The sequence below is a fragment of the Puma concolor genome, chromosome D4 (assembly GCF_028749965.1).
Source record: "Puma concolor isolate L17-30 chromosome D4, mPumCon1.1.hap2, whole genome shotgun sequence".
NCBI classification, from domain to species: domain Eukaryota; kingdom Metazoa; phylum Chordata; class Mammalia; order Carnivora; family Felidae; genus Puma; species Puma concolor.
This window is the reverse complement of record NC_141679.1, coordinates 73,575,792-73,590,609: the sequence shown is the minus strand read 5'-3', so window position 1 is coordinate 73,590,609 and position 14,818 is coordinate 73,575,792. Positions and strand designations below refer to the sequence as shown.

Below are 14,818 nucleotides of genomic sequence, written 5' to 3'. Positions count from 1 at the left end.
GTAAAATTCCTGTGATTTTTATTTCCTATTCTACTTATCAGTATTTGTCAAATTGTTCACAATTAGTATTTATTTATTGCCTTCACATTTTAAAAGCATTATTAACTGTAACAAAGAAAATATGCTCTTTTAAAAAACAATAGTTTGGTCTGAGGATGCTTGCCACCAAACTAAATGTTTGCTTTCAACATAATCTTTTCAGATGATGTATCACCAACATTAAGTATTTTGTACATATGAGCCATTTTAGTTACTTGATATCTTTTCAGAAAAGATAATTATGAATAAATTAAATAAAATTAAAAAAAATATTTTCTGAGTTGTAGGCTAAATATTACTCAGTTTGAATTCTAATATTCTTCCTCTATTGGGGAAATAAAATTTATCCGATTTTATTTCATTAAAAAAAAATTTTTTTTAATGTTTATTTTTGAGAGAGAGAGAGAGAGAGAGAGACAAGAGTGCAAGCAGGGGAAGGGCAGAAAAAGATGGGAGACACAGAATCTGAAGCAGGCTCCAGGCTCCAAGCTGTTAGCACAGAGCCTGACACGGAGCTCAAATCCACGGACTGTGAGATCATGACCTGAGTCAAAGTTGGACCCTTAACCAACTGGTGCCCCTAGGCGCCCCTAATTTGTCCCATTTTAAATGTGTAACTTGTAAACAAATTTAAAGGTGAGTTTCTTGTTTCTTGAAGTACCAAGAACACATAAACTAAGTTACAACTACTGATAAAGTAACTTTAATACAATTTAAAATACTATCACACAAAAATAAAGCTGTTGCTTCTATTTGCAATATTCAGCTTTTTTTTTATTTAAAAAAATTTTAATGTTTCCATATTTTTGAGAGAGAGAGAGAGAGAAACAGAGAGAGAGAGACAGAGCGTTAAGTTGGGGAGGGGCAGAGAAAGGAGACACAGAATCTGAAGCAGGCTCCAGGCTTTGAGCTGTCAGCCGGGAGCCCAACACAGGGCTCAAACCCACAAACTGTGAGATTGTGACCACAGGGTTCAAACCCACAAACTGTGAGATTGTGACCGGAGCCGAAGTTGGACGCTCAACCGACTAAGCCACCCAGGTGTCCCTGCAATATTCAGCTTTCTATGAGTAAAGACTGGTGGATTATTCATAGACATGAAAGAAATACATTTGCATTTTGGCAAAACCAATGACTGGGATAAGGAACATTATATTTTCTGGTTTTTCTGGTTTTTTATTTTAACATTTTTCTCTATTAATTTTAGTGACATAACAAAAATGTCTGAAGTGATAATCATTTTTTTTTTAAATTTTTTTTCAACGTTTATTTATTTTTGGGACAGAGAGAGACAGAGCATGAACGGGGGAGGGGCAGAGAGAGAGGGAGACACAGAATCGGAAACAGGCTCCAGGCTCTGAGCCATCAGCCCAGAGCCCGACGCGGGGCTCGAACTCCCGGACCACGAGATCGTGACCTGGCTGAAGTCGGACGCTTAACCGACTGCGCCACCCAGGCGCCCCATGAAGTGATAATCATTTTGAATAACCATTCCTATTCTGCTCAAAGAATGTCATCAAATAAGCTAAATGCAAAAAATGGCACATGGAGAATTATGACCAAAAAGACTTTCTTAAAAACGAGGAAGTCCGGAACCTGACATCTACTTTGCTGGGTGTAACTTTCGTACAACTGGCCAACAGAGCTCACAGACAAGGAGTTTGCAGTGGAGCCTTCTGTTTCATTAATAGGACTTTTGGACCTGGGGCTCCAGGAAGCATAGGATTAATTCAGCTGTTCTAAAGTGTCTTCCCTACCCTATGGGCTGCATATGAACGCACACATGTAGAAATGACTCTCTTCCAAGATTTCCCCTCCTCAGCGGTTAGAAACAACACCTGATATTCATTGATTATATCCTGGGGCCTAAGGCACAGTGACCAGGACACATTTTTTTTTTTTTTTCAAAATGAGGCTATGTTTTTAAAAACGTTTGTTTTAAATTTTTTTTTTTTTCAACGTTTATTTATTTTTGGGACAGAGAGAGACAGAGCATGAACGGGGGAGGGGCAGAGAGAGAGGGAGACACAGAATCGGAAACAGGCTCCAGGCTCTGAGCCATCAGCCCAGAGCCCGACGCGGGGCTCGAACTCACGGACCGCGAGATCGTGACCTGGCTGAAGTCGGACGCCAACCGACTGCGCCACCCAGGCGCCCCTAAAAACGTTTGTTTTAGCTACAAAGAGCAGCCAGCCAGCTTTGCAGAAAACCATTTATTAAGTGAAGGAAGACTGGTCATATCCAAATACAGACAAAATACTGTGACTAAAGCATGCTCTCATTATGGAGACATCACGGATGCTCATTAGCTGATTTTATTGGATATTTTTTCTTACTTCCATAGGTTTTAGGCTGTATCAACAAATACTGAAAGCAAAAGAAAATTACACGACGTTAGAGGCCAATATACACACAATGGAATAAGCCACTGGGACATAAAACTAGAATTTTATTTAGAGCACAAGTACACAGACAAATATGAAGCAAAAACAGTGAGCTGAAAAAGATGAAAACATTGTAGTGTGAAACGCAGTGAGCAGCAAAATAAAGATGAAGCCAACAGTATATTCTTATTAACAAAAAAAGGTCTATCATATTAATACAAATATCAACTGGCAGAGGATTAACCAAGAGCATCAAAGTCACACATTTTAACATATTAACAGAAATTTCCTTCCATTTCAATTCACCTTTCTCCTCTTTCACAAATTATAACTGCAGCAGTTTAAAAGAGAATTTTAAAATATGATTAGAATGAACATCAGGCACACATGTGCTTTTTTTCATGTAAGTCAGTTAAAAGTCAAGTGGCCAGAAAATATATCAAAAATGACACTCTACCAAATGGGTGGGGGGAGTAATAAATATATCTTCAAAGAACAGTACCATTTTTCATAACATTTTTCTAAGTATTCACTGTGGTGGCTATATTTCTGTTTTAAACAAGTGTCTGGAGTTAAATTTTACTGAATAAATTGATAAATCTACCTTTTTATTCCCAATTAACCTCTAAGTGGTAGAATGAAAGAAATCTTCATAAGGAAGATCTTATTTAAGTTGAATACAGCATTCATTCTAATAAGCAACCAAAGTTCTTCATTTGAACAGATAAATGAGTGATTTAAGTGATTCTGTTGAATCCAAAATGCTTCCAGTCATTCTCTTACCAGGTTTCAGGCCTATGGGGTTACATTTACATTTTCAGATTACAACGAAAAAGGGGGCTATCTGGCAAATCTAGGTCTAATTTTAGCAGTGAAAAAAAGTTTTAAAGTCATGATGGAAATATACTATATAAATTAGAAACCTAATAAATACATATGTATTACTTAAAAGTTGCCCTGGGCATAAGGGCCTTAGCATAGATATACAAAATGTAAAGAGCATCCAAAATGGGAAAAAAAAATCCAAGAGCAGGATTCAAATAAACGTGCCCACAGCTATCTAATAGAAACCATTAATCATCATGATCTATCATGCCATAATCTTTGGTGTCCAAAATATAAAAGAAATTCTATGTATAAACACCTCACCTGAAAACCCCCAATGCAGGAATCAAGAAATACTTTAGTGTTGTTCTGGAGGCCACTGGACAAGGGCAGAACTTCTTTAGAACATACATAATTGAGTTTCCTTTTATTGCTTTATCACCTCCATTGAGGGGTAAATGTTTAAAGCATATTCTGGAGAAAAGGCTCACAATTAAAATCTGCCTTTCTTTTCCTTTAAGCAAAGGAGTGGCAGGGGCCTTGATGAATTAGTTTTAATATTCTTAAAATTAAATCAGCAATTTCAGCAGCAATGTTTCCAAATACAGCATTGGCTGTCACCATGTATCTGACAGTCACACAAAAAGCCTCTACATAACTCAGGAGATTAAAGAAATCTCATAATTATAAACCCATTGAGCAGACAGAATGAAACCCTGCACTAAGCAAGGAATTTTGACATGTTGGTATTAAAATGCTCTTAAGAACATAGCCTACTTTTCTTTAACATTTTATGACTGTTTCCCTTCCAGTTTGAGTATAAATGTATAATATTTCCCCCATGTTGAATTTTAACAAAACATAGAATTCATCCACTTTTCTCTCGAATTGCAGGGTTTGTTTGGAAATACTGACACAAGATGTAAATACTAGGAAAAACTAACGACAGGTGGGTATGAAAAAATTCTGATGGTCATAAGGCAGCCAAATAGGTTATAAAGCCCATGTGAATGCTGAATATAAAAGTTAATTATTTGGGAACTCTGAGACTTCCACAGTCCCTAATAAATAAATTTGAAAAGCTAAAAATTCTTATTAAAACCAATTCAAACAATAAGCCAGGATAACCAACAAAAGTGATGTAGGCACCTCATAGTTCTGTTATTACATCATTTACCTGGATAGAAATAACCAGATAAAAGTAAATTAAGCTGCTACATTGTCATTCCATAGGATTTTTCTGTAAGGTGTTCAAGTATCAGAAGAACAAAATAGATTTGAGGTGGGAGGAGTACCGAAAAAGCTAAAAATTCTTGCTTTCTCTTTTTGCAAACATTTCCTTTCAAAGAGTTGGGGGAAAGTATGGAAGAAAATTTGACATGGAATTTACACATGTGAAACAAGATGCTGAAGTTGGCACCACTTGACAACTACAATATTTCCTTCCGTAGAGGCCACTAAATGCTGGCTCAAAATATTAAACAACTAAGTACACATTTTCACAAGTCACACATACAACTGTTGACTGGCACAGCCTCTTAGCACAGTTCTTCAGTTTAGCTACAATAAGTGATAGCAGCAATGGTTAACAATTCCACATAAACATCACAAACACAGATAGGAAAGGGCACCTATAACAACATGCAAATCTCAACAGTGACATCACTGAATATTACACAATGCATAGAAATTGTAATGGTTTTTGGCAAGATGGGTTTTTTTTTTGTAACAAATACTTTATAAAACAAAAGTTCTTTTGTTATAAATGCTATTTAAAAAGTTGTAATATAATGAACTGTAGATATAAAAATTCAGTTAGATAAAGTTAATCTGGGTGGATTAATACTAAAATGGACCTGCTACTTCATCCAGTATAAATAATCCATTATAAATTAATTTCTAGTGGAAGTATACTAAGTTATTTGATTTATAAAATGTAAGAATTACAGAAAGTAAACAGACATAAAAATCACTTAAATACAGTATGCGCAATTACTGTTAAGGTTCTATATTGCTGATGTCTTCCTAATTCTACTTACCACAAATAAATAAATTATACCAAAGCATTTTCAAAGCTCTTTGAAATGGATGTACCATGGTAAAAATACTCTCTAATTCCAGTGTAATACAAAGGAGAACATTAGAAGTCTAGCAAAATTCAACACTGCATTCAAAAGACAATTCCACTGTACTTAAAAAAAAAAATCCTAGAATTTCACCTTTTTTCTTCAACTATAATCTGGTAAATATAATTTGTAAAATAAAAATTTGTGAAAAACTTTCATTTATGCTTGAATTCTTTTTTAGAAGAACAAGCAGGATAATCAGAGAATTTACAAATACTTTGTATTTCTATATCTTCCTGCTATAGGTCTTCCATTAGTTCTCATTTTCTCTTTCTTCCCTATCTTTAACTAAATTCACTTCAGAAACATCCTAATTATGTTGATAGAACTTTGATCCTTTGGATTGAAGATACATCCCAAATCTTCAAGATGATATTTTAACCTTTCCATAGAATAAAAAAGGATATTATAGACTGCATTCGAAACTATTAATAATATAGATACTATGAAGCTGGATATGCAAATGAGTGTCACAATAAACAAAAAGTTACTTTTTAGTTCATGATCTATAATTGGAATTCGTATACTTGAAAACTGTAGTTTGTTTTCCCTCTGTAAATGAAAACTAAGTATGAATGGGGAGAGATGCTTGTTAAAAAATGATTACATTTAGAGATTATTCCATCAAATTTCAAAAAGAAGTTGCTAAAATCAAGATATAACACTATACAATGAAAAGTGACAATTCACATGTAAAAATAGCCTATTTGGAAACTAGCAGCTTGAATCTACTTCTAATAGAAACTTGACTGAGGGCTTAAAAACCAATTACAATTTTGAAAACAAGAAAAGGATACTCTTTCTCAGTGGAAACGCAGGGTTGTTTTCCCTCCCTAAACTCTGATCTATGGATTAGAAGTCAGGGTGCCTACGTTCTAGTTCTGGTTCTGACAAGGTGTGTACACCTGGGCATTCATCTAATGTCTCTAGGACTGTTCCTCTCTTCTATAAAAAAGAGGGGTAGATTAGGTTAGATGTTTCCAATCTTATTTTCCAGACTCCCCATGTGAAGGATGTGTCATAGAGGTAGTAGCTCATTCAGTCTAGTGAGTCTCAAAATAGGAAGGTAGGGGCATAGGGAACATGAGAATTCCTGGGGAATCAGCGTGAGGACTCCCTTTGCAATCTCTACTCCTTGACCTTCTTGTCCTCTACTCCCAAGAGGACATGGTGACTCCTATTCTTCATAGCACTGAAAAGCGCTGGACTCGAGGTTCTCTTGGTCGGCCTCTAGGATTGTAATTCAGCAAAGATGATGGTTCACATTAATATTCTGACCTAATTAATATTCTGATCAAATTAATACTGACTTCAATACTGAGTGTAATTCAACAAAGTCATGGTTTACAAACCAACTCAATTGTATTAAAATGTTGTCTTTTAAAAATAATGCAATCTTTCGTACCAACCTAGGTGTTTCCCTCCATCTGATTAATTTACAAATAGGATGAAGCATGATAAATTTTTATTAACTTCCTTTTCTCTGATTAGATGTGAAATCAGAGTTGTTGGCAGTTTGCCAATATCATCCCCTTTTCTGTTTTATATCATTAGAAATACATTAACCAAAGATGATATATGGAGTATATTTATGTCCCAGTTATATTCTATGGCAAGGATCTCTTAAAATCATCCTGTCTTCATCACTTTGCCTTGTGAAAATGCATTCATTTCATCTCAGCCAGATCTGAGCAGGGAAGAGAAGCAATGTTGAATTCCATGCATTAAGGGAAAAACAAAAAACAACTGAGGATCCCGTTGCCAATGGTATGTTTCTTAATAAGCAACTCTCTATCTGTACCTTATCATATGGTAATATGCCAAGATCTGATATAAAGGAATTCTATTTGAGAAAAAAATCTACTAAAACTAATTGGTAGAGAACTTGTTAATTCCTTAGTGTTTATAACATTTTTTTCATAAATGAACCTTTTAAAAATTAGCTTATTGCAATAAATTATCATACACTCCTCTTGACTTCTCCGCTAGGCTTGGAAATTTATTTCCTTTATCACATAGTAGAGTCTTTATTTATAGATACTAAGTATCATAGCTCTATTTTGGTTAGAGAAATACAGATCAAAATATTCTTTTCCTATAGATAGAGAAAACCAGTCACAAGAAGCCTGATTAAAATCAGAAGTGTTTGCCTCTAATATGTTGAACTATGGAGATAGCCAACTAGAGAAAATCTGAATGGTTTTGGTCTATCTCTAATTCTGAGACTCGTAAGGATAGTATTTTTCTTCAAAAATTTTGTTAAAAACAATATTTACTTATTTGTTTGTTTGTTTGTTTGTTAAGTAGGCTCCACAACCAACGTGGGGCTTGAACTCACAAGCCTGAGATCGAGAGTCACAGGCTTAACTGACTTGAACCAGCCAGGCACCCCAAAAACAATCTCGATAGATAAAAAACCAAAATATTAACAACAAATTCTTCTATCAAATATTGTCGGGGGTGGGGGTTGGATGGCTCAGTTGGTTGAGCATCCAACTTCAACTCAGGTCATGATCTCACAGCTCATGGGCTCAAGCCCCAGGTCAGGCTCTGTGCTGACAACTCAGAGCCTGGAGTGTGCTTCAGATTCTGTGTCTCCCTCTCTTCCCCTCTTGTGCTCTGTCTCTGTCTCTGTCTAAAATAAATAAACATTAAAAAAATTAAATATTGTTAACTTGCTGGCACCAAATTTGCAGGCAAGATCAAACTCCCTGGCAGACCAGCAATCAGTGCTCAGTAACTGGTGGCTGGCAATACTGGTTTTTGGGCTTAAGAGCCCAACCTTCCCTTTCCCTGTCTGATTTATGAGGAACTCTCTTAAAATTGAGTTTTTGGTTGATTTGGGGGTAAAAACAAATGGAAATCACTTTTAAAAATATAATTACTTGTACACACACTCACCTCCATGAAAAAGTTAAGTGTCCTTTAAAAAGTGACACAGACTTATGCTCTCTACTCATGGCCAGGGGAGAAACAAACTGCCAAATGTCCTATATCAAAATAATTAAAATAATGAGGCCTAAACAATGTTGTACCAACAAACATGCCAGGTGATGGCACTGCTCTCAATTTGGAATTGAATATTGATGATTTTATTACACTAGGGATTTCATGTATAATTTATCACTTCAGAGTCCACAGATGCACAGCAAATCACCTTGTGAACAAGCTGCCTCAGCCGAAAAGGACAGAACTTAATAGGATCTGGATCTGGTTTCAGATCCCGATGCTCTTATGTAGTAGCTGTGATATGGGCAACCCATTTGACTTCTGTGATTTCCTCATTTATGAAGGAGAAATAATCACACTTACCCTCAGGACTATTGTGAGAGTTAAGTGAAACAGCTTACAGAAGCACTTACTACTCTGGCATACTGTTAAGTACTCAGTAAACGATAGTGATGGTAATCTGCACATTCTTGTACATGTGTGAACCTATGTGAACCCAATAGATGGTGCAGGAGTGGCTGCCTTTATATTGGTTTTAAAACAGGCTCTAAGTAAGATTCTCGTCAAAATACTCAAAGCAGTGTTATGTATTCCACAGCAAACCAACATATTCAGTGGCTGAATAATAGACAAACTGTATGAGTACAAATTCGGGAAATGATGCAAAAAGAGTTATCGGCAGAGACTTTTTTGGTGAGCTCTCAAAAATGAAATGAAACTTTTATTACAGTATCTTTTATAAATTCTTTGAGGGTAGGGACTGTTTTACACATCTTTGTACCCCTCCCAGTGTCTGGACAATAGGTGTTCAAATATCTGTTGATATGGCTGTAAATTCTCTCTCAGTGAAAGTTATTTGATGTCATGACATCTTAAAAGCTAAGCCATATGACTGAGACCAATTAATGTGATGAAAGTTTCAGCTAACAATGATCTAAATGAAAAACCAAAGAGACCTGATCTACTCTAGAAAATTTTCAGACTATTGTTTACTGCTCTGGGAAGTGATTTAACACAGGGGAAAGTGAATTGACATAGGGAAAATTTAACACAGGGAAAAGATCTAGAAAAATATTTTAAGTAGCTGGCGTATTACAAACCATATTCAGACCACCCCTACTAACTCGGAGAATAAATGGAATTTTAAGAATAAGCTCTGTTGGATTAACATCCTGAATTTGTCTAACCTTTTCAGATATTATGGTTTTAAAAACAATTGCTACCATCCAAGGTTTTCAACAGTCACTCACATGAATATAGAAGAAAGACTGAATTTTGCAGCTATCTCCCCTCAAATGCTGACAGATGGGCTTGACACTTTTGTTGTAGACAGTGCAAAACTTTCAGAGTCATGTGAGGAGCACTGGAGAATTCCTTACGTGACATTACACTGACTTAAAAATGTAAACCTTGCAAATATGGTTTTATGGTTTTTGTATGAATCACAGGATTGACTGGAAAGGCAGCACATTCAGTTGTAGTGAACACCTGCTGGACTGCTGAATTTTCACGAAAGCACATGAATGATATTTTGGCATGTACCAGTGCCACAGTATGAACATAACTTCTTTTAAGTTAAAGTAACAAATAATGAAAATGGCATCTGGCAATAGCATGTCTTCAGTATTGTTTATATAAAAACACAAAATTTAGAGGTAGTTGCAGATAATTTTTCATAATTTCATTAATGCAAAGAGGTACTATAATTCAGCTAAACTTCTACCAAGCCATTCTTCAGAAAAGCTTTCTAAATCTAAATGTCACAATGTTCCTATTTGGTTTGAGTTATCAAAGCAAAATAAAAATAAATAAAAAAGTAATTTACATTCTCAATTTGTGTTCTTCTGAATGAAAATGCAATAGAATGAAATAGGAGAGATTTTCATTGTAGTGCCTTAATCAACACAAATAGGAATGCAAAATTCCCTAATTCTGCTTTCTCAGTACATCCTCGCTGCCCTTCTTCCTCATGACAAACTTACTTTGCTGTCAAAAACATATTAAGAATTTTTAAAAGTATGTCAATGCAAAAATAAAATGCACACATTTTAAGTGTTTCACAAAAACTTTTTTTTTTTTTTTTTAAACGAGAGGTAACCCATTAAGAACAGCCTTATTGGCACCTAGGTGGCTTAGTTGGTTAAGCTTCTGACTTTGGCTCAGGTCATGATTTTGCAGTTCTTGAGTTCAAGCCCCAGGTCAGGGTCTGTGCTGACAGCTTAGAGCCTGGAGCCTGTTTCAGATTCTTTGTCTCCCTCTCACTCTGCCCCTCCCCCGCTCATACTCTCTCTCTCAAAAATAAACAAACATTAAAAAAAAATTTTTTTTAAGAGTTCTTTTATAGTAGGCTGTCCTGTTCACTTACAAACAAGGTTATAGAATAAGGAAAGTTTTGTAAAGGGAACTGGGAGAAAGAGGCCCTGTGGCTCAAAATGAACAGAAGAGGGGGCACCAGGGGACACAGTGTGCCATCATGAAAGGTCACTCAGCATTCCTTCTAATCAGATAGCCTTGAGAGATGGGAAAACACTGTGTCCCCATTTCTGGCTCAAATCACTGGAAACTGACTCTGAGTTGGAACTAAGGAAGATAAACAGAAAAAACTCAAGTCAGAAGACAGTACCATTTCCTTAACAATAACTGATTTGTCTTGATCTCAACATAAAATGAAGATAACTAAGCTTTTCAAGGATTGAAAGGATGAAAGATGTGTACAGAAATAAATATGTATGTATTGAAATGTCTAAAGAAATATTTACTAAAATATTAACAGTGGTTATTTGGGCCAGCAGATTTATGAGTGTTTGTGCTCTTTATGCTTACCTAAATTTTCTAATTTTCACACAGTTAGTAACTATTATATAAATGATCCATGTAAGTCACTTGACACAGAGCTGCCATACACACTAGTTAAAAAATGGTGGCTGCCATCATTAACACAAAAAAAAAAAAATAAAGCAAGATATCTTCCACCCTTTCTTACTTCTGGATGCCTCTCTATGGAGGAAAAGTCACGAAATGAAGTTGATTCCACCACAAAAGGTCCACAGAAGACTTTCTACTCGTGAACCAAAGGAAAGGTCACCATACAGAGGAATGAGTCTTTATGTGTTTATGACTTGGTGTTGAAAAAAGCTACCAAGCCAAGGGAAACCTCAGCTTTTGTGATGATTTAGGAAGGCATATAAAAATGAAACCTGAACTCGTTGTACAATAAGTTAACACATAAAATACCACCGACCCTTCTAGCTAATGTGAATTAAGAGGTTGCCTTAAAGAACAAATACTTCCCAACAGAATCCAACAAAGCAATTAAGATTCAGATTTCCTATGTGTTAATGATTATACAGGACAGGAACCAAGCTCAACTTCATTGTCACCCTAATGTCTAAATTTATGTTGTTATTGAAGGATCTTAACTAAAAATACACCACAGGCTTTAAGACTTGAAAATAAAGACCTTGGGAAAACCACCACAAAGAGTTGTTTAACCAAAATTATTATTATTATAATTGCAGGGTATCACAGATAAATTTATATTTACTAGAAACTGCACATTTTCAAGAATGCTTTGAATTCAGCTAAATCCTTTAACAAAATGTTGTTACCCAAAATGAGTGTCAATATTCTTTTGATCTCAACTACAGAGTTAAGTAATCTCCTAGGGAAAAGAGACTGAAGTTTAATGCTTATAAATAAATAATTCAGGGGGTTTGGGCTTTGAAGAGTAGTCCTCTTTTGTTGTCCTGACTAGCGCTTCCAGATTTTTAATAAGACTCTCCCATTCTCTACCTTCTCTTTATGTTTGATATACAGTCTAATGCTTGGGAACATTTTGAAAGCTTTGGTAGTTTTGTAAATCTGAAAATCACACTTCATTTAAACTGATTTCTTAGGGAACAAAAAAAATCTATCCAGGTTCAAGCACAACAGTAAAGAGCTGTTAACAGTCTTTTTTGCCACAATATTGGACTTTGCATATTATTTAAAAATTATATATCTTTCAAAAAGAATGGCACCTTTATTGCCCTCAAAAGAAAAGATGTTACCTAAACATCTAGATTTTCAGACATTACAAAAAAGAGGCACAGGAGCTAAAATTCTAATTCAGCTAAAAAAAATATGTAAATAATTTGTAGAGCTTATGTCAACACTCTCATATTCTGGATCTGACTGAATATAATTCTGTGTAAGCAGCAGAGCTAGTATTGTTTCCTCCTGATTAATATAAAATTTTAAAACTTAAAAAAATAAAGCCATTTATTAACTAGACTCAAAATGAGAGGTGGGGTGGGAAGGAAAAGCAGGCGTTGAGGACACACGTGTCTAGGACGACTTTCAGTTACTTTTCTGACAGTTTTTTAAAAAACGGAATTCCTTCTCTACTTTGTATTGCCTGAGAACCACTATGGTTTTGTAACGGCTATAACAGTAATTACATTTAATCACCCACAAGTACATTTGTGTTAAGCCTATAAATACTATGTTAGCAATACTAAACTATCTCCATTGGCTTATTTGTAAAAAGAAAAATATATTATATATTTATATTTTTATAAAGTTAACACTGAGGGCCGAGGAAAGGAAACGAGAAGCAGTGTATAACCACAGTTTCTCTGGACACAGTAACCAAGCTGGGGTCTTGCTCAGGACACCTGGTCAAGCAGTGTCTGAGGAAGAGTCATAAGAGGCAGAGACGATGAAATTGCCACTGTTGGAGTGCCCGGCCACTGACTGTGCGGCCTGCTGGCTCAGATTGTTACAGATAAGCACCAGCTGGTTGCTCTGGGCCTCAGACAAGGTGCTGCAGCTCTGATACACGCTGAAATTGGTCTTCCTGCCGGGGATGTTGCCCTTCTCACACATGGTCTTCACCATCTTGGCCAGCTTGTTCTTGCCGAGGGCTTGGCAGTTATACCAATGCAGAGCTGCCAAGTTCACCACTGGCTTGATGGACAGGTAGAAAGGAGCATCCTCGTAGCGCATGGCAGGAGGTCGCCGCTGGGCATACTCCTTATAGTCCTGTACGGGGCAGGTCTGTGGGGCATGCTGGGTGGCATACACACGAGAGTCCGTCCCCCCTCTCTTGGTTTTGGCATTCAGGTCACCAGTGTCTTGACCCATCCACTCTAAGTACTCCAGCCCCGTTTCTGTTACCCGGAGCCGGATATCACCCCACTTCAAGGTAGATCCATGGAATCCTGTGCAGTGCCCAAAAGCTTTTGTGTTGTTGAGCCACACAAGGTTGAGAAGACCCTCAGGATTATAACGGCTCAGCAGTCCTCTTTTCCGCAGAATGAGCTCATCAGCAAAGGTGAGCTTCATGGACTTGTGTGGCTTATTTCCTTTTCCTTTGCAGCGGAGTTCAATCTGCTTCTGTTTCAGGGCCTCTTGGGAACGCTTGAATTCCTTATCCCTCGTAATACTGTAGCCATACCTGTGTTCTTTTAGGTACCGTTCAAGTCCACACTGGTAATTGGCCAAGCTGTTGGGTTCATACTCGGACCCATCCTTCTGCCTGGCATCCACAAAGAAAGAGGCCAGGTAGGCATCCAACTCCTTGCAAGGGATGACATAAATCTCTCTTGTTTCAGAAGGATACTTGGAGATGAGGAACTCGCGGAAATTGCGGAGCGCAGTCTGCGTGCTCCGGATGGTTTTCTCATTCTGCTCCCTGCTGAGCTCAGCTGCTCTTTCATCCTGGTCTGCAACAAATTGGGGAGGGGAGGGATAGAGAGGGTGTTGATGAGTTCAGACAATGCACTTTCTACTCTGAAATAAAGTTTCCTCTTATAATGAAAAGGGAAAGAAGGAATCCATTTTATAGAGATCACTTACAAATGTTATTTACATACCTGCTGCATTATAATAGCCAACTTCAGTTTCACAAATGATGTACTAGACAAGGGTATGGCCCATTACAATCAAAATGAGCTTCTTGTGTCACTGGCACATAAGCTTTGTGCATGAAAGTTTGTGGGAGGAGTGAGTTTAGAAACAGCCTTTGTTTTAGGAAGAATGCAAGGGAAAAAAATGTGCTATTCATCCTACTGCAGTGTGCAAGGGCCCCATTAAAGCTGACACACTCATTTTGAATCACTTCATTTGTGAAACCAGAGGTTGTACTGGTTCCATTTTATTGAATTAACTAAATATTCAAATTTGTTATTTAGCACATCACTAGGGATCTATATTTAAAAGTTACCAAACAGATGATTTGCAGTAGTTAATTCAACACTTTATGGCAATTTAGGTTAACACAATTTATAAATATTCTGTGTGTAATTGCAGGGCTATTTGTAAGAAGTGGTAACATATTCGGTATTTTGTAAAGTAATGAGGATAGAGGCGCCTGAGTGATTCAGTTGGTTAAGTGTCTGACTTTGGCTCAGGTCATGATCTCACGGCTCATGGGTTTGAGTCCTGCATCGGGGCTCTGTGCTAATGACTCAGAGCCTGGAGCCTGCTTCAGATTCGGTGTCTCCCTCTCTCTCT

The 14,818-nt window shown here is 36.7% G+C and overlaps 1 protein-coding gene across 6 annotated transcripts in view; it reads right to left on the bottom strand.

The window, feature by feature from the left end:
• KIAA1958 (KIAA1958 ortholog) overlaps window positions 1–14,818 on the bottom strand; it is a 162,053-nt gene that overhangs the window by 35,479 nt on the left and 111,756 nt on the right. For 2 of the 6 annotated variants that reach the window (XM_086683714.1, XM_086683715.1), the window contains exon 3: window positions 2,469–14,028. The exons of 3 other annotated variants lie outside the window; for them this stretch is intronic. In XM_086683714.1, the coding sequence (XP_086539840.1) occupies window positions 12,983–14,028 (1,046 nt within the window). In that variant the 3' untranslated portion in view covers window positions 2,469–12,982. Of the gene's footprint in view, window positions 1–2,468; window positions 14,029–14,818 lie in introns of those variants that run through there. One more of the 6 variants, XM_086683717.1, reaches the window with a different exon arrangement.